The 24,079-nt window shown below is 48.2% G+C and overlaps 1 protein-coding gene across 12 annotated transcripts in view; it reads left to right on the top strand.

Annotated features, from left to right (window-relative positions):
* Positions 1-24,079, top strand: part of Fnbp1 (formin binding protein 1) — a 115,990-nt gene that overhangs the window by 41,118 nt on the left and 50,793 nt on the right. For all 12 annotated transcript variants that reach the window (XM_038335813.2, XM_038335822.1, XM_038335821.1 and 9 more), the window contains exons 3-6: positions 3,671-3,727; positions 4,586-4,733; positions 18,730-18,792; positions 20,073-20,177. In XM_038335813.2, coding sequence (XP_038191741.1) covers positions 3,671-3,727; positions 4,586-4,733; positions 18,730-18,792; positions 20,073-20,177 — 373 coding nt within the window. The remainder of the gene's footprint in view (positions 1-3,670; positions 3,728-4,585; positions 4,734-18,729; positions 18,793-20,072; positions 20,178-24,079) is intronic.

Genomic DNA, 24,079 nt, shown 5'->3' with positions numbered 1-24,079 from the left:
AGAATGAAGCTTGTGCTTTTCTGTTTGTGGCAAGGTCTCTGTAACCCAGGCTAGCCTTGAATCACTGTATAGTGGAGGCTGGGCCTGAGCTCCTGGTCCTCCTGCGTCCACTTCCTGAGAGCTGGGATTGCAGGTGTGTGCCCGCAATCCTGTTTCGTTGTGTTTTCTTTTGTTCTGCGTTGTTCTGGTTTGTTTCGCAGTGCTTCCCGTTCAAGTCAGGGTCTTGGGCCTCTAGGTAAACCCCCACTTTTACCCTATCCCTCACCCGTCACCCTGTCCTCTGCACCTGACCTCTAGGCCTGCCTGGGTCTTTGTTTTCTTTTAATGAATTTTGGAGAAGTTTGGTCATCAGTAAACTTCATATTGGAATATACACGTGCACAGAGAAGCACCGGAACCCACATGTAAGGCTCCGGACTAGCCCTGGCTTGCCATCACTGGCGTGGATCAGTAGCACCTGCCATGAGTTTCCTGTAGATGTGTGCATTGGCTCTGATCCTTTAAAAAATCAGACTTCCCAGGTGGTGGCGCTACACACCTTTAATCCCAGAACTCGGAGGCAGAGGCAGGCAGATCTCTGTGAGTTCAGGGCCAGAGTGAGTTCCAGGTCAGCCAGGGCTACACAGAGAAACCCTGCCCCCCCAAACAAACAAACACAAAAACCCTGACTTCCTTTGCCACATACTGGCTGGGAGGTTTGCTGCCCTGCGGTCATTTGCTTATATTTCCCTGCTCCCTATTTTCCTGAGTGGGCTTCCACACTCTTGCCACTTAGCAGCTGGTTCTTTCCGCTCATGCTGGGCTCCTTTTTTGCTATTAAATTTATTAAATTAAATCATTTGTTTATTGTGTGTGTATGGAGAAGGTGGACATACCATTGCCAGCATCGTGTGAGGTCAGAAGACAACTTTGTGTTCTCTCCACCATGTGGGCGTCTGGGATTGAACTCAAGCCATAGGCTTGGCACCAATGCCTTGGCCTGCTGAGCCCTCCCCAGCCCTCACAGGCCACTGGTGCACATCGGGACCGTTTTCTTCTTTAGTGCAGGATTGGACTGGAGCTCACAGAGTGTACCTCTGCCTGGCTATAGCAGTACTTGAACTAGTGGACATTCTCACTGTTTCGCTCTCCAGCAGGTGTGTGGGGTCCCAGGGATTACAGGTCAGTGCCTCCAGCCAGGGTCCTGGTCATCTTCTGTGCAGTCCGTTTCCCTTGTTGGGAAAGCACCCTTCTCCTGCCACCGTCATCCAGATACCTTGTGGTTCAGAAAAATAAAAGGAAGAACAGCCCCAAACATTCCTGGGCTCCGCCCTGGCCGTTCTGGTTCAGAGCACCTGGAAAGGGGCCCAAAGATCCGCTTTGAAAGTCTCTTGTGGTTCGTAGCGTTGGCCAGGCCTCAGCCAGCAGCTTCATGAACTCCTCGTCTACTCTTCCCTTCTTGTTAGTCTACGCAAAGAGCTGGTTTCGTACAGGATGCACACTCCGTTCCTCAGCGGATGCCATCCATGTGAAAGTGATGTTTTGAGGGTTTCCCTGCATGCTTGTTTTTGTTTAAAAAAACAAAACAAACAGAAAAAATTTAATACAAGGCCAGGAATCGTGTCCCTAGACAAGGGGTTGGGAAGGGTTTATAGAGAAAAGAACCTCGGACTTGGAGCTTTGGAGATGCCTCAGTGGGTAAGAATGCATGTTGGTCAAGCATGAGGTTGTGAGTTCAAATCCCCAGCACTCACAAAAATAGCTGGGCATGGCCTTTTATGCCTATAGTCCCAGAGCTGCAAGGCGTGGAAACTTTAGGGTCACTGAGACTGGCTGACTGCCAGCTTGGCTCCAGCTTCTGTCTCAAGGAAACAAGGCGGAGAGAGGGAGCTCGGGACCCTGGCTGCTGCTCTCTGCATGTGTGTGTATGGACGCTTGGATGCGAATCTACCACACATCACACACACTTTCACTCAGACTTTTGCAAAAAAGTTGGGGGCAGGCATGGTGGCACATGCTTTTAATCCCAGCATGCAAAAGGCAAAGGCAGGTGGACCTCTGTAAGTTTGAGGCCAGCTTGGTCTGCATAAAGTGTTCCAGGCCAGCCAGGGCTACATAGGGTCTCAACAGAATATCACTCATGACAGATCTTTGTCCTTACTTAGGAACTGATGGTAAAAGGGGAGTCTCACACGATGGCACACATTCTTAGTTCTAGCAATCTGGAGGGAGAAGCAGGAAATCTGTGAGTCTGAGGCCATCCTGGCTACGTATTGAATCCTGGAGAAAAGAGTACCCTTTTTAGCGGGCTTGATGACCCAGGCTATCATCCCAGTACTCAGGAGGAGCCCGAGACAGGAGAATCATCACAAATTCAAGGCCTGCCTGGACTACAGAATAAGCCTTTAAATTTTTATTTGTTTGTTTATGGGGGGGGCAGCTACATGTGGAGGTCAGAGGTCAACCTGTGAGAATCAGTTCTCTCCTTCCACGGGGCGGGTGCTGGGTACCAGACTCATGTCATCAGACCTGATGGCCACCGAGCCCTCTGGCTGGCCCTTAGGAGCAGCCCTTACCGCATGTAGTAGGTTCAGCTTCCCTCAGTTCCATGCAGCATGGAAATTTTTATGGCTGTGCAGGTCTGGAAGCTAAAAAGAGAATGTGGATTTAAAGAAGTGACTTTGTTTAATATCACAGTTTTGAGAATTTTTATGGGAGGTGTTTTCACTTTGTAAGTTATGGCTAACAAAGGAACAGTTACTATTTCAAACTGCACTAAAAATACCTGTAGGGTAGCCACGGGACTCTTCAGGGCGCCCAGCTCCCACACACAAAAGAACCCATGTTCACCCTGCCCACTCCGATTGTCCCCTCCAGCCTGGCTCTGCAGTGGCTTTGTCCCCTCCAGCCTGGCTCTGCAGTGGCTTTGTCCCCTCCAGCCTGGCTCTGAAATGACTTTGTCCCCCAGCTGGCTCTGCAGTGACTTAGTCTTACTACATGCGTCTGAGAGGATCTCTCCATATGAAGTGCTTCTCCTCTTCTCTCCCCGCTCCAATACGCACCCTTACGGAAAAGGTTGCTTTTTAAATCTGTGTGTATTAATCTGCTACATACTCACATGTGTATGTGAGTGTGTATGTGTATGTGTCTATGTGTGTAGGTGTATGTACAAATCACAGAGGTGAGTCTCCTGTCATCTGTTGGACTGGCAGTTAATTATTTTTTATTATCGTGTATGATATGTGTGTGAGGGGGTGTGTGCCGTGGCACGCAGAGGTCAGAGGGCAGCTCTGTGGAGTCAGTTCTCTCCTAGCATGTGGATCCTGAGGATCAAACTCAGGCCATCAGCCTTGGTGCCCAGCTGCCTTTACCCCCTGAGCCATCTTGCTGGCCCCACAAATTTTTGTTGTTGTTGTTTTGTTTTTTGAAACAGGGTTTCTCTGTAGCTTTGGAGCCTGTCCTGGAATTCATTTTGTAGACCAGGCTCACAGAGATCTGCCTGCCTCTGCCTCCCGAGTGCTGGAATTAAAGCCGTGTACCACCTCCGCCTGGCCGCAAATAGGTTTTAATTGCGTAACTTTTGGAATTTTTAATTTTTAATAAACTAGGAAAGCACACAGGTCCTCTTTCATTCCTGACTTCCCTGTGTGTTCCCTAAGAAGGTGATGACAAGTCTGTATTTTTGTCTTAGGAATCTTTCCAAGAAATACCAGCCCAAGAAGAACTCGAAGGAAGAGGAAGAATACAGGTAGGTCCGCTGCTGGCAGAAGTATGGTGAGATGCGTGTGCTTGGTGCTGGCTGTGGGGGAGGGGCGGGAAGTGCACGCTCGTGAAGTCCCAGCCCATCTTCCCATCTGTACCATTTTTCAACTTTCCGGCGGCGACAGTGAGGACACTTCCTTTACCTCCCTGCGCCCTGCACCGCTCGACCCACTCCAGACCAGTTCCACTGAAGTAAATAGAGTTCCAGGAGGCCCTGCAACAGCATGGACAGGCAGCATGGGGTGTAAGCCTCCGAGGAGGGGCTCAACCTTCTTAACGCTGTGACCCTTTAATACAGTTCCAAATGTTGTGGTAACCCCAGCCATAAAATTGTTTTCATTGCCGCTTCATCACTGTGGTTTTGCTACCGGTGTGAATCATAACGTAAATATCTGGTGTGCAGTCAGTCACTGTGAAAGGGGTCGTGACCCACAGGTTGAGAACCATTGTCCTAGCATCGGCGACTCTGTCCCGTAGAGTCAGAAGCCTTCGTGTTCACCCACTGTGTCTGTCTCAGTCAGTAGTGGTGGGTCATTGTACATGGTAGAAGCAGCGCCTTTGATGTAGGTCCACGGGCCTAGTGTGTTTGGTGAGCACGGGAGGGTGGGTTTAGGACTATCTCTGGACTCAGAATGAACAGAACCAGATACTGCGTTTCACAGGACACCTGGGGCCGTGTTTGTTATAATGAATTCTGAGCCGTTGTGTAATGAACTGGCAAGCTCCCACGGGAGGCAGGTGCAGAGCAGCCAGATTTTAATTACTCTTTCCTCACGGACAGTATGTGAGGATGGAGGTGAAGGTGGGCTCCTCTGAGGAGAGCCCGTGTGCTCTCTCTCCCCAGGTACACAGCATGCAAGGCGTTTCTTTCCACCCTGAATGAGATGAACGACTATGCCGGGCAGCATGAGGTCATCTCCGAGAACATGACATCACAGATCACGGTGGACCTGATGCGCTACGTGCAGGAGCTGAAGCAGGAGAGGAAATCGGTAATGTCTTCCCCCAAAAGATGGATGGTGGTGTCTGTACTGTCTGTACTGCTAGCGCTGGGGAAGCAGGGGCAGGAAGTTCTCTGCAAATGTAGTGACCACATGGGCTACTCAATGCGTTCCACGTCTGCAAGACTGCATAGTAAGGCCCTGTCTTGAACAAAAACAGGGGATTGGGGGCAGGTGGGTACCGCACACCTTAATCTCAGCACTTGAGCAGTAGAGGAGGCCAGTGGACCTCTGTGAATTCAAGACCAGCCTAGTCTATATATTGAGTTCTAGACCAGCCAGGGTGACATAGTAATACCCTGGCTAGAAAAAACAAACAAACAAAAAAAAAAAAAACAAAAAACAGGGGCTGGAGAGAGGGTTCATTGGTTAAGAGCACTAACTGCTCTTGCAGAGGACCCAGGTTCAGTTCCCAGCACCCACATGGTGGCTATAAATCCAGTTCTAAGAGGTCTAAGACCTTCTTCTGACCTCCTTGGGTACAAAGGACAAATGTGGTACACATGCGTACATTCAGGCAAAATGCTCATACACATAAAATATATATAATAAAATTAGAATCAGGTGTGATGGTGTGCATGGAAGGCAGAGGCCAGCAAATTGGAAATTCATGGCCAACGTGTGTGTGTGTGTGCACGTGTGTGTCTATTACGTGAGTATGCTAACACATGTCATGATGTATGTTTAGAGGTCAGAAGACAACTTGGAGGAGTTGATTCCTTTACTTGCTGAGCTTCTTACCTGAGCCTGTAGTTGGTGTCCCGTCAGTGCAGGCTCACAGGGCCCACTTGTAAGGCCTCTCGTCGCATCCACTTAGCTGGCCCGCATGTCCACAACTCCAAGATCAAGGAACCAGCGTGTGTTGAAGCCCTGAGCTTTATAACATTCTCTACTGAACCAGTCATCAAGAAAGGCATTTTGCTTGTTTGTTTGTGTTTTTTAAGAAAGGGTTTCTTTGTGTAGTTCTGGCTGTCCTGGAACTCACTCTGTAGACCAGGCTGGCCTCAATCTCAGACATCCACCCGCCTCTGCCTCCAGAGTGCTGGGATTAAAGTCATTGTATTTTGTGAAGCAGCTGGGAAGCAGAGGACAGAACCGCGCAGTATAAAGATACAATAAATATACAGGCTCTGGCGGGGCCTGGCCTGTTGCCCTGCTTGTGAACTCGCCTTGACCTTTGCAAAGCTTTCCATCTTCGTCCTGTTTAGGGCTCTGCTGTGCTCTTGCCGCTGACCCTCTGCCCACAGTTTAGCACTGTAGCCGGCTCCCCAAACTGAAACTGCTTTTCCCTCCTTAGCAGGTGTCCATTCCGTTGGAGGGCTGAGTCAGAAAATGGGAAGTGCCGCAAGCTGCACCCCTCCCCCGCCCCTCTCCTCCAGCTGTGTAGTTCCTGGCTGGCTTCTCTGTGCTCTGACCTCCGGGTCTTTGTGCTGGGGTGGGGGGGTGGTTTCTCCCTCAGAGCCTTTGCCACACACCTCAGGGCCTGTTTCTCCGGAATGAATGTTTCCTTCTCTGAGCAGACTTTCCCATCCGCCTCACTTAAATTACCAGGTTCCTCTGGCCTCTCCCGCTTCACCTTCCCTTGCTTTGCAATGTTTGGTTTTTGTTTTTTGCTTTTTGAGTCAGCAGGGTTTCTGTATGTAACCGCTCTAGCTGTCTGGAACTCACTATATCTATAGACCAGATGGCCTCACAGATATCTGCCCCCTCAGCCTCTGAGTGCTGGAATTAAAGGTATGCACCACATGTCCACAGTTTTGGCACATTTTTAAAGAGAGAGACAGAGCCAGAGACAGTTGGTTTGTATGTATACCACATGTGTGCAGATGTCCCCTGAAGCCAGAAGAAGGAATCTGATACCCTAGAAACTGGAGCTAACAGGCTGTTGTGAGCTGAGCCACCCGACATGGGTGCTGGGAACTAAACTCAGGTCCTCTGTGAGAGCATCCAACACTCAAATCATGTCCCTGAAAAAGTTTTTGTTGTTGTTGTTGTTTAAGATTTATTTATTTTAAGAAGGTGTTGGTGGCACACACCTTTAATTCCAGAACTTGGGAGTTAGAGGCAGGTGATCTCTCAAGTTTGAGGCCAGCCTGGTCTACAGAGCAAGTTCCAGGATAACCAGGACTATACAGAAAAACCCTGTTTCAAAAAACAACAACAAAAACAGACTTATTTATTTTATTTTATGTGTATGAGTGTTTTGCCTACCTGTGTTTATGTACCTGGTCCCCAAAGTGGTTCAAAGAGTGCATGGGATCCCCTGGAACAGAAGTCACAGACTGAGCTACCACGTGGGTGCTGGGAACTGAACCTGTCTCCTCTGCAAGAGCAGCCAGTGCTCTTACCCACTGAAGCCTCCTTTTGTTTTTAAGGAGTGTCCCCAGTCCCTAGTCCAGGCCTGGGAGTCATACAGTCTGTCAGGAGGATCTGCAAACACAACTCTATTTGTTGAAGCTGTCTGCAGTTAAATTAGACTGACATTTAAGTACGTTGTGAAATCTCAAGAAATACTGGAAAGAGTGTCTGTCAACAAATACATATTTGTGGTATTTTCGTATGTGGTGTTGTGATGTCATCTCTTCTTTCCTATAGCTTAGCTACCATTCTTCTGAAGGAATGCATAGCTCCGTGTGGTCACACAGGCCCTTCCTTAATCCCAGCATTGGGGGTGGGGGATTGAGGCAGGAGAATTACAGATTGGAGGATGGAACTGAATACTTAGCAAGACACTGCCTCAAAAAGTATGTGTGTGTGTGTGTGTGTGTATGTGTGAGAGAGACACACAGAGAGAGACAGAGAGAGAGAGACAGAGAGAGCCCAAGACTGCTCAGGGGATAAGACCTCAGCCCTCAATCCTGATGTTTGCTCTTCAACACTCACATTGTGGAAGAAAACGGAGTCCTACACGTTGTCTTCTGACCTTCACACACAGGATGTGCACACACACATGGATACAAAATAAATTTTAAAAACAAAATAAAAAAGGCCGTGGAACTTGCTTGGGAGAGAAAGGAAAGAAGATCTTGGACTCAAAATCTTCCTTGGCTGCACAGTGAGTTTGTGGCCAGCTTGGGCTGCAAGAGATTCTGGCTCAGCAAGGTGCAGTGGTGTACATCTTTAGTCCCAGCACTCGGGAGCCAGAGGCAGGTCAGTCTCTGTGAGTTTGAAGCCAGCCTGGTCTACATAGCAAGTTTCAAGGCAGCCAGGGCTACATAGTGAGATCAAAAAGTTGAAAGGGTTGCATCCTGTGGGTTTGTTGGTACACTGATGGTTTGGGAGGTTGATTAGCCCTGTACTCACTTTTAGAGCAGTAACTGACATTGGCTGTGACTTCGGGTTAACCCTCCCCAGTATAAGGTCTGTGATGTGATCCCATTGCTCAGGAGCCCGGAGCATAGGGAGGTGGTGGGGTCTGTGGGGTCACACAAGATCCAGCTGGGGGTGACACCCAGGCAGCCTGGACTGACCTCAGGGCTAAGCGTGGCTGCCTACATGCTCTGATTTCATTAGTGGTTTTCCTAGCTGATTTCCCGGTGCAGCCCCTGCCTGCAGACCTTCTTCTCCAGGTCCCCAAGTTTCCTTAGTGGCACAGGTCAGAGGATATTCCCTGGTTTCTGCTATGCTCAGAACAAGGCCCCACAGACCCTTCAGTCTGTCTTAGAAGCTGGATGGCGCTGGTTTGCAGGGCTCTGCTGGTGGGAAGACAGCTTCCTGGAGTCTGCTCTCTCCTTCCACTTTATGTAGATACAGGGATTGAACTAGGGCACCAGGTTTGTGCAGCAGGCATCTTTAACATGCTGGCTGAGCCATCTCAATGTAGTGCAGTTTACACCTTCAATTCTCTTAGTTGTTTTCTGTGTGTCCTCTGGAAAACAGATTGTTTTAATAATCAGATCTTTCTGTCCTAGCCATTCTTTCATAAATGAATGTATTGCTTCTACTCTGAGGTGTGTGTCCGGCCCAGTTTGTTTATTGCTTAAGTTCTTTTTATTGTTTTGTTGGTTTGTAGCTTACTGGTTCTGACTGGTTTAGATTAAACTATTCTATATTCAGCTCTTTTTAGCCCTTTGTTTTGAGACAGGGTTTCGCTATGTTCTGGGCTATCCTGGAATCCTTGACATGGTTGATGCTGGCTTTGAAGAACTGAGGCTCTAAAGGGATAGCAGGCTTGCCCCACTGCTCCTGGGTTAGCGAGCTTGTCCCACTGCACCTGGGTTGGGGACTTGGCCCCCTGCACCTAGCCTAAAGCTTTCCTTTGTGGGAGGTGAGATTGCCTTCCCACCCCACTGAACTCCCAGTGAGCCAAGCTCAAAGCAGGAGCGCTTTCAGCCTCCTGGTTTACAGTCCTCAGTGAAGCCCTGTTCATGTATTAGATTAACAGTCTCCAGCAGAGTTACAGGTCGGGTTCCAGGCTTCTCTGATCCCATCACTGAGACCTGGACTAGCTTATCTGAGGTCTAGGTCATTGAGTAGATGACAGATAGTGCCATTGACTATTCGTGTGCAGTGCAGGGACTCACTGGAGTTTTAGAGGCCTGTTGAGCTCTGCTTTTGTGTCTGTCTGGGGTCCGGCACAGTGAAACCCATTAATCTCTTGGAAGGAATCTGAGAGATGTGGGGCTTCCACTGAGGAGCCCAGATGGTCTCACCAGCCTGAGCAGAGCGGCACGCACACGTCTCTCTGCAGCTGGAAAATCGGCTTCATCGATCACCAGGTGGTGAGCATTGCTTTTCCCCAGTAACTCTCTAGGAAGTTGTAGAGGAAGCAATTATGGATGCCTTTAGTGGCTTCTGAAGATTTCACAAGCCTTGGCAGACACCTGCAGAGGACCGGAAGTGTTTGGATCATTAACCGTTTTTTCCCTGAGACTTTTTATTGGTTTTGATTGTTTGGTTTGGTTTAAGAAAGGGTCTTTGACAATCCTGGCCGGCCTTGAAGTCACTATGTAGCTAAAGATGCCCCCTGATCCTCCTGCCTGTCCCTCCCAAGACCCAGGATGGTAAACAAGCAGCAGCTTTCCCCATATATAGGGAGCTGGGGATGTGGCCACTGAGCCACATCCATGGCATGAACCAAAAAAGTGTAAGCTTCATTGTTTATTGGGGCAACAGGCTTCCTTGACAGGATGTTTACATTTTTTCCTTGATTTTATGTGCTTAAAAAACGACCAGGACGTTCCTTCTCTCTCTCCCTGCCTCTCTCCTTCTTCTTGCTCCCTTTCTCTCCTTTGCTTTCCTCTATCCCTCTCTGACAACACTGGGATTGAACCTAGCACCTAAGGCAAGCTAGTCAAATGCTCTACTTCTGAGCTAGAGCCCCCACCCCCTATCTCTTGTCTATCATACAGTCCTGGTGGGTCAGTAAATGTTCTGAGCTTAGATTTTTTTCTCCACTCATCATCCCATGTATCACCTCGAGGATAACACTGCACGTCCTCCCTCAGCTCTCTGCTTCCATGCTGGCCCTGGAGTCAGCAAAGCAACTACCTGGCTCTGTGTTTTAGCCACTGCCAGGCCTGTCCCATTCCCATTTGTTCCTCATCCAGTGTGTCCTGTACCCAGCAGTCACCAGACTGTCTTCCCATCACGCCGATCCAAGAGTGCCACTAACTACCCTTCTAGTGACTCAGGCAGTCACGCTCACCTCGGCTCTGGAGACCATCTGAGGTCAAGGGCCAGTTTCCCTCTTCCTTTTCCTTCACTCAGGCTCAGATATGGTATCTCAGAGTATCTGCAGGTTGCTCGTCACTGCAGAGGGTCATCCCCCAGCCTTTAGGACTCAGCCATGTATTTCATTAGCCTCTGTTCCAAGGTTATCCCAGGCTGCCCTTCTCCCGCACCCTCTCTCTGTGCTCCCTTACTCTCTCCTGGATCTAATGAGCTTCAGACATGGCTTGTGTCACACTGCATGCCCTGTGTCTAGACCATCACCGCATGCGCCTGGGCCTGCACTTGTCCTCTGGTGGGTGATGGAATTTGACAAGACGGCCTTTCAGCCATGAGGCACTGGAGGTTTCTCTTTTCCACCTGGCACCCCCATAAACCCATCATGGAGGTGCTTGCTTTGATCTAGAAGCAACAGCTTTGTACTCTTGGAAGAGATGGGGAGAAATGTCCTCAGAGTCTGTGAAGGTCTTTGTCTCACTGGAGTTAACCTAGGGTCTATGAGGATCGGGCCTTAAGGCGTGTGCATGCAGGGGAGACTAAACACAGTGTGTGGGTGCTGGGTTGGAGCTTTCTGGGTGGGGCACCTATCCAGAAAGCAGTGGGGAGCCAAGGACAAAGGAGCAGCTAGAGAAATAAAGCCAGGAAACCCAGCCTCATCCATTGGCCAAGGCAGATCCAAACCATGCCTTGTAGATCGGTGTGGTAGGTTAGGTACTCCCCTGAGCGTGATGAGGTAGGTGTCTTTATGAGACCTGAGGTCTCATAATCTATGGGTTCCGGAGCATAGTCCTTATGAACTGAAAGCAGAATGCTTGGCTGCATCCGTTTTGCATTTCTCTTTTAGGGTTTAGGTGGAGCACGGAACACTAGATGGGTGGGTTAATCGGCTTCCACAAAGTGTTATCACTTTGATCCACATCAGCCCACACCCCACAGATTTACAGTCAGATTCCAAAGGGAGCCAAGGCTGTACACACTCGTCATTCCAGCACTAGGGAAGCTGAGGTGGGGGGGGGGAGGGGTGGAGGGTTCAAGACCAAGCTAGACTACGTAGTCAGGCCCTGTCTAAAGCCCTGCCAATCCAAGGAGCCAACCCACACGTGCTGTCTGGGGCCCCTTCTGTCTTTGCCCTTTTAAAGTCTCTGTGTCCCCTTTTGTTTCTGTCTGGAATCCGAGCTGTGTTTAAGATTCCAGACGAGTGACTGCTCCCGGGACAGAGTGAACGTAGTCTCTTCATTTTCCCTGGTTTGTGTTTAAGTGGCTGTTTCCACAACAGTGCTCTGGTTTGCTCTTCTAGCCATCAGTGGTTGGGTATAAAGAGGGCCGCGTCTCCTTGCAGCGTGAGTGGTACGTGCATGTCATCCTGCAGGGCCAAGTCACCACAGAAATGTCATCTCCGTTCCCCTGTAAACCGACACTTGCTTTTCTCTAGATTACAGTTGTTCTCTGCTGGGTTTTAATACTGTTTGGGGACTGTCTTTGTCTGGATGTCCTGATTGGCTTGGTACTCATTATGTAGGTAGCTAAGGCTGGCCTCAAATTTAGCAATCTCCTGCCTCAGCCCCCACCCCCCGTGTCAGGATTACAGACTCAAGCCACACCATCCAGGTTTTTTTTTAACAGGGTCTCACTATGTGCCCTAGCTATCCAACTCTCTATGTAGACCAGGCTGGCCTCGAACTCAGAGATCCACCTGCCTCTGCCTTCCAAGTGCTGGGATTAAATGCGTGAGACACCCAATGATATTTAGATTTTTCTTTCTCTCTTTTTTAATCTCTCATTCAGGCACATGCAGAAGTCACATTTTGGGTGCCTTCCTATATTGCTCATCACCTTATTTTTGGATACAGCATCCATCACTGACAGTTTGACTAGGCTGGCTGGCCAGTGCGCCCCAGGGCTCCTATCCCTGCCTCTCTGGTGCTAGGATTGCAGGTGCACACTGCCGTGCTCAGCTTTCCAAGGGTCGCTGGGGATCTGAACGTGGATCCTCACATTTACCCAGCAAGCACCTTACCCACTCACTAAGTTAGCCCACTCTCCGAAGGATGTTTCTCTTGTACTCAAAATTCAACTGAGGGCTGGGTGCAGTAGCACACCCCTTTCATCTCAGCACTAGGAAGGCAGAGGCAGGTGGATCTCTGAGTTCAAGGCCAGCCTGGTCTACACAGTGAGTTCCAGTGTAGCTAAGGCTGCAGAGAGACCTTGTCTCAAAACAAAACAAAACAACCCCCACCAAAAAAACCCAACAACCAAAAAAAAACAAACGAAAACCAAAATGAAAATAATACTTGTAGGTGACCTAGGATACCTCTCAGCTCTTCTTTTTCTTTCTTTCCTTTTCTTTCTTCTTAGTTTGTTATTGTGTTTTTAAAAAGAGGCCCAAAGCATCTTATTACAGGGAGAGCAGCTAGCATTCCTCTGGGTCCCCAGAGACAGTATTTCCTGTCCCTTTTCTGACAGGAGGGAAGAGCAGTGGTGACTTCATCCCAGGCCCCAAAGCTGCCCTTGCATCTTTGTCCTGGGAACAATCCCTCTTTCTTCAGAGACGAGCAGGCATGGTTCGGACACACTCCCTCACTGTCCAGAGAAGAAGCGCCCGGCCATTGTTTGTTCGTAAACAACAAAACGCATCTGGCAGATCTGCGTTTGTTTAACTTTCCTAGCTGTTCAAAGCGCTGTTTTCCCCTCCGGGGAGCCAGCTGGAGCTGGTGACCCCTGCCTAAGGTCAGGCAGGCACTGGGTGCTGAGGAGGGCGCAGGGCTCTCGGGAGTCAAGGGCACACCCTCCAGGAGAAAGGCTAGAAGGAACGTTGCTTCCTGTGTGCCTACTGCCGTGTTCAGGTGTTTGGTTAATCATAGGAATGTGTCTTGGCAATTGAGGTGTCTTAAAGGGATACTGCCCCCAACCACCAGCCTGTTCAGTACACGGCACCAGCACACGTGCAGTTCCCACACGCTTACATAGAGGATGGCCGGGGAGTTTCCTGGTTTGTTTGTTTTGTTTGTTTGTTTGTTTGTTTGTTTTCCAGACGGGGTTTCTCTGTAGCTTTGGAGCCTGTCCTGAAACTAGCTCTTGTAGACCAGGCTGGCCTTGAAACCCACAGAGGTCCGCCTGCCTCTGCCTCCCGAGTGCTGGGATTAAAGGTGCTGGCCTGTCTGGGTTTTTAATCAGAATTACCCAAAATATTTTTAAAAGATTTATTTATTTATTTGTTTGTTTGTTTATTGAGGCAGAATCTCACTATATAGCCCAGGCTGGCCTGAAACTTTAGAGACCCACCAGCCTCTGCCTCCCAATCCCTAGGATTGAAGGTGTATTCCTTTACACCTGGCTATTTTTATTGTTTTGAAATTGTGTGCGTCTGTGCACATGAGTGTAGTACCTACAGGGGCCCAGAAGAGGGTGCTGGAGCCTCTTGAGCTGGCGTTCTAGGCAGTGTGAGCCACCTGGTGTGAGTGCTAGGGACCGAACTAGGGTCCTCTGCAGGCACAGTACTGCTGAGCCGTCCCTCCAGCCTCAACTTTTCATTTTCAATTTGCTTATCTGTTTATCCATTTTATTTTTATTTGCACGTATATGTGTTAGGGGGTGGTACAGGGCACTGAGCCCAGGTAAGCAAGCCCTTTACCATGAGGCCAGTAGTTTTCAACTTCCTAGTGCTGCAACCCTATAATACAGTTCCTCATGTTGTGGTGACCTCAGCCATAAAATCATTTCATTGCTACTTCATAACTGTAATTTTGTTACTGTTATGAATCATAATGTAAATATCTAATATGTAGGATATCTGATATGTGACCCCTGTGAAGGGTCATTCACCCTCCCCAAAGGGTCACGACCCACAGGTTAAGAACTGCTGCAGAGACAAACTTCCAGCCCTCTTTTTACTTATTACCTTGAGGCAGGGTTATACTAAGTTGCTCAGACAGGCCTTGAACCACCATCTTCCTGCCTTAACCTGAGGAGTTAGGGATTACATTTGTCTGCCACCGATTGGCTCTGCCTTTGACTCTCAAGTCACTTTCCAGAAGGCCTCAGAAGGCTGCTGTCCTGCAGAGAGAAGGCCTCAGTAGGAAACTTAAAGACCCCTAAGTGTTCTAAAGGGATGGTTAGCTCTCCTGGTCTGAAAAGGACTCTGTTTCCTTCCTGTCTGCCTCTCTCTTCCCCCAGGACATCCCTCTGCCTTCTTCCTGGCCTCCTTCCTTTCTACAGAGCTGTTCTTAGCTTCCCGTCCTCCCCAGCAGTGTTTTTTGTTTTTTTTTGTTTTTTTTTTTTTTTTTTTTTTTTTTGTACCCTGCAATCAGCAAACTGCTGGTTCTCCCTCAACCTCTCAACCTTGCCCCTGGCTCGTTTACTCTCAGCCTTGGGCTCTGTCATCCTCCCCCCACCTCCTGTGACCATTGTGAGATTAAAAAGTGAAGGCCCGAGGGACAAGGCCTTTGGGCTATAGAGACCCCCCCCAAAAAAAGAAGAAGGATGGGGCTGGAGTGATGGTTTCCCAGTTAAGAGCATCTGCAGAGGACCTGGATTCGGTTCCTGGTACCCACATAAAAGCTCATGCTATCTATAACTCCAGTCTAGGGGATTCCAAAGTCTCCTGACCTCCTTGCAAGTGTTACAACATACATGCACGCAAAATACACATAAAATTAAAATTAAAAAATCGAATCTTTAAAAAATGTTACAGGATGGTCAGTACTTAACTGCAGAAGAACCCAGAACAGTGACACTTGACCTCTGGAGACAAGAACACATACCCTTATAATAAAGTATCATTGTTTTGACAAAAGGCTGCCCTTGTCCCCACCCCAGCCTTCCCTGGTGCTTGGCTGTCCCAGGATTCTGCTGAATTGTAGGTCTGACTAGGGGGTGGAGGGACTCAAGTACGGCTCAGGGATAGGATGTTGGGGACCTGAAACTTTCTGTGAGTCAGTGCCACCCAGCGTACCTCGTCGTGAAGAAGCAGGTCTCAGACTGGGTCACAAGGGAAGGGCTATTAAAGGAGCGTTTAGAGATCTCAGAGATGGCTCAGTGGTTAGCCACTTGCATTCTAAGCATGAAGACCTGAGTTTGGATTCCTAGCACCCCTGTAAAACCCCAGTATGGCGGTGCACATCTATAACCCAGCGACGGGAAGCAGAAGTGGCCAGGTCCCAAGAGCTCACTGACCAGCCAGTCTAGCAGAACCAGTGTGCTCCAGGTTCTCAAAAACTAAGGTGGAGAATGGCGGAAGAAGACACTTAACTTTAACCTCTTGCCTCCCCAAAGGTGCATGTGTGTCTGGACACCTAAGGACATTTACCAGGACAACCAGGTGGGGAACTGCTACTGTCCAAGTCAAGGGCGAACCCTGTAGGAGCTCAGAGTTTACTGTGTTTTTGGCCAAGAGTCTCAGCCAAACTAGAAGCCACACTGTCCGGGCAGCTGCAGGCAACAAATTTAATCAGCCCCAGAGGGCAGAGCCCTTTAGCCGGTACAGGCCCTGCAGCCTCTGGCCATGCAGACAAGGTCCACTGATCCGATTATTGTGTGGCGGAAATATGTTAAAGGGAATGGGGGATTTCAGGGTGCTGGGTGAGAGACACCATTTCCTCTGTCTATCTGTAGTGTTCTCTTTTTTCAGAGTGTTCATCCTTGGTGGTCTCCCAGCTTTAACCACCCACCTTACGATGAGGCTTTGCCAGCCCTTCCCAGCACTCAGACCCAGGCCACATTGGACCAGACTTTAGAGTCTTCTAGAAATACCAGTCTTAAAATTACAGATCTATTTACCCTCCTTACACCATGGCTCCTCCTTCTGAAACTTAGGCCAAATGCAGGGTCTTCCTGGACTTACAAAAAAAAAAAAAGAAGAAGAAAGAAAGAAAGAAAGAAAAGAAAAGAAAAGAAACAACTTTATTTATTGGGCGTGTGTGTGCAGGCAGGCGTGCATGGTGTGCAAGTGTTGTAGGTCAGAGGACAGCTCTATGGATTTGGTTTCTCCTCCTGCCATGTAGGACCCAATAAGTTCTCTTTAGGTCAGAGCCCAGGACCCAAGACATGTGCACACACTTGGATCACACATGTACAGAGGTCAGAGAACAACTCTCAGAAATTGGTTCTCTCCTTCCACCATGTGGGACTCCGGGATTGAACCCTGGGTTTCAGTCCTTACGGCAAGCGCTTTTCTCCACTGAGCTACCTCAAAGACCCAGGGCTCCTTGTTAATTCAGATCTGATCCTGTACTCCCAGTGGCTCGACTAATCAAAAGACACTCACGGTGGCTGGGGTGGGGCCAGTGTTAGAGTGCTTGTAGACTTTGGGTGAATGTCCTCTTGCAGTTAACTAGGCAATAGCCTCCATCCCAGAATCTTCTCTTCACACCACCCAAATTCAGAGTCACCCACAGTCTCACGCTCAGTCAGACCCCCAGCCCCCGGTCCTTCTCACTGAGCCCATCTCCTCCCCTTCTGCAACTTGTCCTGATCCAGTTCCCTGGGGCTCTTGGAGGTTAATAGCAGTCACATGCCTGCTGGAAAAGACGTCTAGGACTGGCAATGCAGTTCAGCCCCCAGGGACCCGCTCATTGGAGAACAAACTGGCAAGTTGTCCTCTGGCCTCCACAACCCCACCACACACATCATATGCAACATAAACACAATAATAAAACATTTTCAGAGGGAACTGGAGGGATGGCTCAGTGGTTAAGAGCCCTGGCAGCACTGGCTGCTCTTCCAGAGGACCTAGGTTCAACTCCCAACACCAACATGGCAGCTCACAACTGTCTATAACTGCAGTTCCAGGGGATCTAACACCCTCACATAGACATATGTTCAAGCAAAACGCCAATGCACACAAAAATAAAATATTTTTAATTTTATTTATTTGTTTGTTTATTTATTTATTTATTCGAGACAGGGTTTCTCTGTAGCTTTGGAGCCTGTCCTGGAGCTAGCTCTTATAGACCAGGCTGGCCTCAAAGTCATAGAGATCCGCCTGCCTCTGCCTCCTGAGTGCTGGGATTAAAGGTGTGCGCCACCACTGCCCGGCAGTACTAAATTATTTTTTAAAAGCAACCATTTTTAAAGATTCTAAGATGCGATGTCTGTTTACACAAAGCTCACAGCAGTGCTCAAAGCATCTATGTTTATATTCTCCCTAAACTACCAACCAATGAGTGGATGCACGACTGTGGTACATCTACTCAGCGGAATGTTATTCCGTCAGAAAAAAGAATTGATAGACAGATAAATGCTGCAGCAGGATGAATGTTAAAAGCATCCTATGTGTGAATGATAGCATAAATAAATAAAATATTAGTATCCTGCCAGTCACAAGACTCCTCAGCCCATGTGATTCCATTATGTGACATATCTGGAACAAGCAGATTCACAGAGGTGCAGGGCTGGTTTCCTAAGTCAGGAGAGGTTGGGGGTGACAGCTAAGAAATTTTTTTTTTTTTTGCTCATTGGAGGGGAAGCTGTAACATGGGAATTCACTGCCGCTTAAAAGATGACCCCTGTGATTGCTGTCTGTTTTTCTCTTAAGATGGGGTCTCACTATGCAGTCTTGGCTGGCCTCAAATTCATAGACATCCTCCTGCCTCTGCCTTCCAACTGCTGGGATTAAAGAAGTGTGCCATGTTTCCCAACGTGATGGCTGCCTCTCTCAGTATGGCAGTCCTGTTGTTTTTGCAAGCCGTGTGCAATTTCACATTCAGTATCGCTATGTCTAAAACGTTAAAAGGAACTTTGCAACCAGTCTTGTTCTCATTTCCCTTTAACTTGTCTATTATTTGAACTTTGGTTGTTTTTCGAGGTCAGGATCCCACTCTAGTTTGGCCTGAACTCATGTGCCTCAAGCACATAGGTGCTGGACTGCAGCATGAGCCACCAAACCCGGCATGAACTCCTACATTTCTTTGGACTGCACAGAGTAGATGTTCAGTGTTTGTTCATTTGCTTTGCGAGGCCTCACACATACTAGGCAGATACACGTCTACTGAGAAGATACTTCCAGGCTACTATGGGGCTGGAAAGATGGTTCAGCAGTGAAAAGCAGTTGCTGCTCTTGCAGAAGACCTGAATTTGCTTTCCAGTATGCACACTTTGGCTCACCGCCATCTGTAACTGCAGCCCCAAGGGATCTGATGCCTTATTCAGGCCTCCATGGACACTGCACCTCCTGATGCGCAGACATGCATGCAGGGGAAGCAGCCACACATATAACATAAACATAAGTCTTTAAAGCTACTTAAGCAGGTGGGAGGGTCTTCTTCCTGCAATAGTATGAGGAGTGTAGGGACTGACCCCTGCTCTGTTTCCTCCTGCACAGAACTTCCATGATGGACGGAAGGCCCAGCAGCACATCGAGACATGCTGGAAGCAACTGGAGTCGGTAAGTGGGAAGCTGGCTGCTAAGCCAGTATCCCCCTAGACCGTCTCTCTTCAGTCTTCGTAGGGCTTGAATGACTCACTAAGTAAAACCCAAGCAAAAACCACTAAGGAGTCTAACTTTTTCTGATTTGCACTTCATCTAGTTTGTTCCTAGAACTGTTATGGCAAGCAACGTGCTGAGCCAGAATTGCTTGAAAGGAGATGGCTCAGTGGGTAAAGCGTCTGCCATGGGGGCATGAGGACCTGAGTTCGGATCCCCAGCATCACTTATAAAGCTGGGTGCAGGAGCATAGGCCTATACTATAATCCCAGCACTGGGGAGGCAGAGACAAGAGAATCTCAGGGGCTCTCACTGGCTGGTCGGCCTGCGTAGCCATATCAGCAAGCTACAGACTCAGTGAGAGAGATCTCTCTGAAAGCCAAGTGTATGAGCTAGAGAGATAATGGCTCAACAATCAAGAGCACCTGATGCTCTCCCTGAGGACCCAGCGCCCAGTGGGCGATACTCACCTAGCACCCATGTTGGGTGCTCCTGGCCCAATACCTCTGGCCTCTGAAGGTGCTGGCACTCCTCTCAGACGCACACAGCCACATGCAATCAGAATGAAAATAAATCTTTTTTTTTAAAATATTTATTTATTTATTATGTATACAATATTCTGTCTGTATGCCTGCAAGCCAGAAGAGGGCACCAGACCCCATTACAGATGGTTGTGAGCCACCATGTGGTTGCTAGGAATTGAACTCAGGACCTTTGGAAGAGCAGGCAATGCTCTTAACCTCTGAGCCATCTCTCCAGCCCCCCCTTTTTTTTTTAAATATTTATTTATTATGCATACAATATTCTGTGTGTATGTCTGCAGGCCAGAAGAGGGCAGCAGATCTCATTTACAGATGGTTGTGAGCCACCATGTGGTTGCCGGGAATTGAACTCAGGACCTTTGGAAGAGCAGGCAGTGCTCTTAACCACTGAGCCATGTCTCCAGCCCCCGAAAATAAATCTTTAAAGCAGGTTGGAGAGTGATGGAGGAAGATGTCCCATGTTGACCTCTGACCTCTGCGTGTGTGCACAAAAGCAGGGACACACACTCATAAAAAGTGCTCGAATGGAGGCAGGTAAATCCTCCACTAGAGAGGGGTCATTGTAACATGGACAAATGCGGAAGTCACTTCGGGAAATGATGGCATGGTGGATGGGTTCTGGGAGGACGCCCGCGGGGGTCCCGCCAGAGGTGGCAGAGCGGGTGGATGATGGCCCACCTGGCTGTGCTCTGTCTGCAGAGTAAGAGGCGCTTCGAGCGGGATTGCAAGGAGGCCGACCGTGCCCAGCAGTACTTCGAGAAGATGGACGCTGACATCAATGTGACCAAAGCCGACGTGGAAAAGGTGAGGGGACTTGGTCTCGCTTCCCTGGAGCGTGCTTCCTACGCTGCCACCAAGGAGGCCTGGCCTCAGCTTCCTCTTCCTGGTGTAACCACAAGAGGGTACTTGCTGGGGACAGGGTTTCGTTTTGTGTCATCGCCATGGGGACCAGAAGTCCACATTGGGGGAAAAACCAGGCCTGAGGTGATTTGCTTAGTCACCACCCTGGTAATGGGGAGACCTGGACACGTCACAACAGGAGTGGTTCAGGAGACCTTCCTTAGTGGCTCGTCAGAGGCCGAGTTCAGTGTCTAAGGAGCCGAAGCCCAGCTTGTGGGAGAAGCCGGCAGCTCCAGACCTTCAGAAAGGCTGACCCTCTGTCCAGCTGTGTCATGGATTCATCTGGGCTGATACCCAGGAGGCCGGGTGAGGGAGGCATTTGGGAGTCTGTGGGAGATTTCCTCTCCGTGGCTCAAATATAAAGTGCGCCCTTGTCTTCCCAAGCCCAGTGTGTGTGTGTTTTCCCTAGAAGCCCCTTTTCTTTTTATGAAAGTCATCAAGACAGTGTAAACACAATTATGCCGCTAATAGTGGCATTCATTCATGGTGCCCAGGGCCATTTGGGCCTCGCAGTCTGTGCTTTTCTCTGGAAAAGCTCTGCTTTTCTGTGGTGCTGCTTGGCTCTGCCAGATGAGTTCAAGATGCCTTGAGTGGGGAATATCTCCGTTAGGATGGAGGGATATATGGCTTTTTTTATTACTTTAATATGCTAAAATGCATATTTTTGACATCATGGGGTAGATTTTTACTTTACTGAAAGACATTCATATTTTGATTAAGTGACCATACTTATAAATTCCTACTAGCTAATCATGTCTGAAGTGCTGCTTAGATGTTCTTTTTTTTATGTTGTGTATGAGTGTTTTTGTGACTAGTAGCTCTCATGTGTTGCACTCAGAAGATAGCTTTGTAGAGGAGGCTCCTTCTTTCGGCCATGTGGGTCCTAGGAATCATTAAGTTCCCTTTTACTTGGCAGCCCCTCTTCAGACTTTTAAAATGTTACCTAGTTGAAAGTGGTATACATACCTGTGACCCCAGCACTTGGGAGTGGAGGCAGGAGGACCTATGATCAAGGTCTGCACAGTGGACTTGATGCCAATCTAGGACATATAAGGCTCTGTCTTGAAAACTGAAAAATACGGGACTGGAGAGATGGCTAGTGGTTGAGAGCACTGGCTGCTCTTCCAGAGGTTCTGGGTAGGAGTCAAAGCACCCACATGGCAGCTTAAAACCATATGTGATTCTAAATCCAGGAGATCCGACGACCTCTTCTGGCCTCCGTGGGCATTGCATGCATGTGATGCACAGACATAAAATAAACATAAGTAAATCTTTTAAAAATATATATGCCGGTCTGTGGTGGTGCATGCCTTTAATCCCAACACCCAGGAGGCAGAGACAGATGAATCTCTGAATTCAAAGGCAGCTGGGTCTACAAAGAGAGTTCCAGTCAGTATACTCAGGGCTATACAGAGAAACCAGAAAGCAAACCAGAGACCAAATAGTTGGAGAGATGGCTGAGTAGATTAAGAGAGCATACCGCTCCAGAGGACCCAAGTTCAATTCCCAGCACCCATGCCACACTGGTCACAACTTCCTGTAAATCCTGCTCCGGAGTCCCCTGCCTCTGGTCTCTGTTGTCACCTTTATTCATATGCATTTGTTCCCAAATAGACTCACACACATAATTAAAAATAAATATGCTGGGTGGTGCTGATGCAGGCCTTTATTATCAGCACTCGGGAGGCAGAGGCAGGTGGGTCTCTGTGAGTTCAAGGCCAGCCTGGTCTACAGAGTGAGTTCTAGGACAGTCAGTGCTACACAGAGAAAACCCATCCCAAATGATAGATAGATAGATAGATAGATAGATAGATAGATAGATAGATAGATAGATAGATAGATGGATGATAGATAGATAGATAGATAGATAGATAGATAGATAGATAGAGATAGACAGATAGACAGACAGACAGATGATAGATAGATAGATAGATAGATAGATAGATAGATAGATAGATAGATAGATGCTACTTCTAAACAATAATTAAAACTAAGATAGACTGAAGAATGTTTAAAATCTCTAGTGTAAATGAAGTCAGCTCCATTTATGGGTCATGTGTGGCACAAATATATTATGTTCTTTTTAAAAAATATTTTTATTTTTGTGTGTGAATGTCTTACCTGCTTGTATATCTGTTTGCCACCTGTGTACCTGGTGCCTGTGGAGGTCAGGGTTAGAGGGGTTGTGAAACACCTGAGTAGGTGCTGAGAATCAAGCCTCAGTTCTCGGTGAGAGCGGCCAGTGCTCTTGACCACTGAGCCATCCCTAAAGCATCATCAGCACTGATTCACAGATGTCTAGACCATAGGCTACATATGGATGTCAGAGCCCCGAGCCTTCCATGGTGACCCCGTTTTGGCTGTCGTCAGCAGCCAGTGCTATAGTTGCGCCCACTGCCCTTATCTCTGTGCCTCTTCTTTGTGTTTCTTATCTTCCTCTGCAGCCTGTGACCTCCTTGTACGGAAAGCAGTAGTCATTGTGGGTTTCTTTATCTCCCTCTTGATTATGGAAACTGCTTCAGATCTTTCCCACTAAGAGTGTAGTGAAACAGGCCTTAACCCCGGCACTTGGGAGGTGGAGTCAGGAAGCTGGGTGCGGGCTCTAGGCCAGCTAGGTGAAGGGAGATCTTGGTTGAAAATGAAAGGAAGGAGGGGGAGGAAGGGAAGAGAAAGTAAAAGACTGGTTTTAATATGTCTTTTTAAAAAAGAAATTGTCCCTCTTTTCTTGTTTTGCCAAAATATCTTTTTTTCTGTTTTGTGTGCATGGATGTTTGCCTGAGTGTGTGTTTGTGTGCCAAGTGTACAGGGCCTGTAGAGACCAGCAGAGGCCGTCAGGTCCCCTAGAACTTGAAGTTACAGATGGTTGTGAGCCACACTGGGTGCTGGGAACTGAACCCAAGCGTTCTAAAAGAGCAGCCAGTACTCTTAATTGCTGAGGTAGCTTTTTAGCCCTCCAAAATGTCTGTTTTTTAAAAAAGCTTATTTGTTAACCAAATATCATTTTCTGCTTCCTTTAATTCGTTAATGCCGTAGATTACATTAATCCATTTTCCTACCTTGAACTAAATTATCCTGGGCTAAACTCAGCTAGACTATGTTGCTGTCTCTTTAAGGATGCAAAGTAATCATTCAACATATTTTACTCAAGAGTTTTCATTGTGGTGAATGAGGCGGCCCACACCTGTAAGCCCAACAGCTGGAGACAAATAGATGAAAGTTTGGGGCTAGCCTGGACTGCATAATGAGACTCTGTTTTTTTAAAAAAAGGAAGGAATGCCTACTCTTGAATTCATAAAATCTCCCTTTCCTTTCTGTTTTAGTTTACTTAGATTTTGGAAGATTGCTCTTTTTTTCCCGCAATAATTGTAAGATGAAATTATCAAATTATCTAGTTATCTGGTTCTGGTTTTTGTCCTTTGTTTTTCCTTTTGTTGAGGTGGTGTCTTGCCTCGTGGCTCAGGCTGTCTTTGAACTCTTGCTTCTCCTCCTGCCTCAACCTCCCCAGTCGCTGAGCTTGGAGACGCACACTGCATCACCAGCTCTTGTGGTCCTCTTAAATGTCTACTGATGCTTCTCTGTGACAATGACGTATATGTGTGGGTGTGCATGTGCATTTAGGGCCCTGCAGAGGCCAGAGAGGGTGTTGGATCCCCTGCAGCTGCAGTTACAGGCAGCATAGATCCTCTGAAAGAAAACGGCTCCTAACTGCTGAGTGCCACTCCAGTCCTGAGACAATGTTTCACTATCTGCTCCTTTTTGATCCTGTTGAATTTTTATTTTCACTGAACCTTGAGCTTGCTTTGGCT

The sequence above is a fragment of the Arvicola amphibius genome, chromosome 7, assembly GCF_903992535.2.
Source record: "Arvicola amphibius chromosome 7, mArvAmp1.2, whole genome shotgun sequence".
NCBI classification, from domain to species: Eukaryota; Metazoa; Chordata; class Mammalia; order Rodentia; family Cricetidae; genus Arvicola; species Arvicola amphibius.
This window is presented reverse-complemented; position numbering and strand designations above follow the sequence as displayed.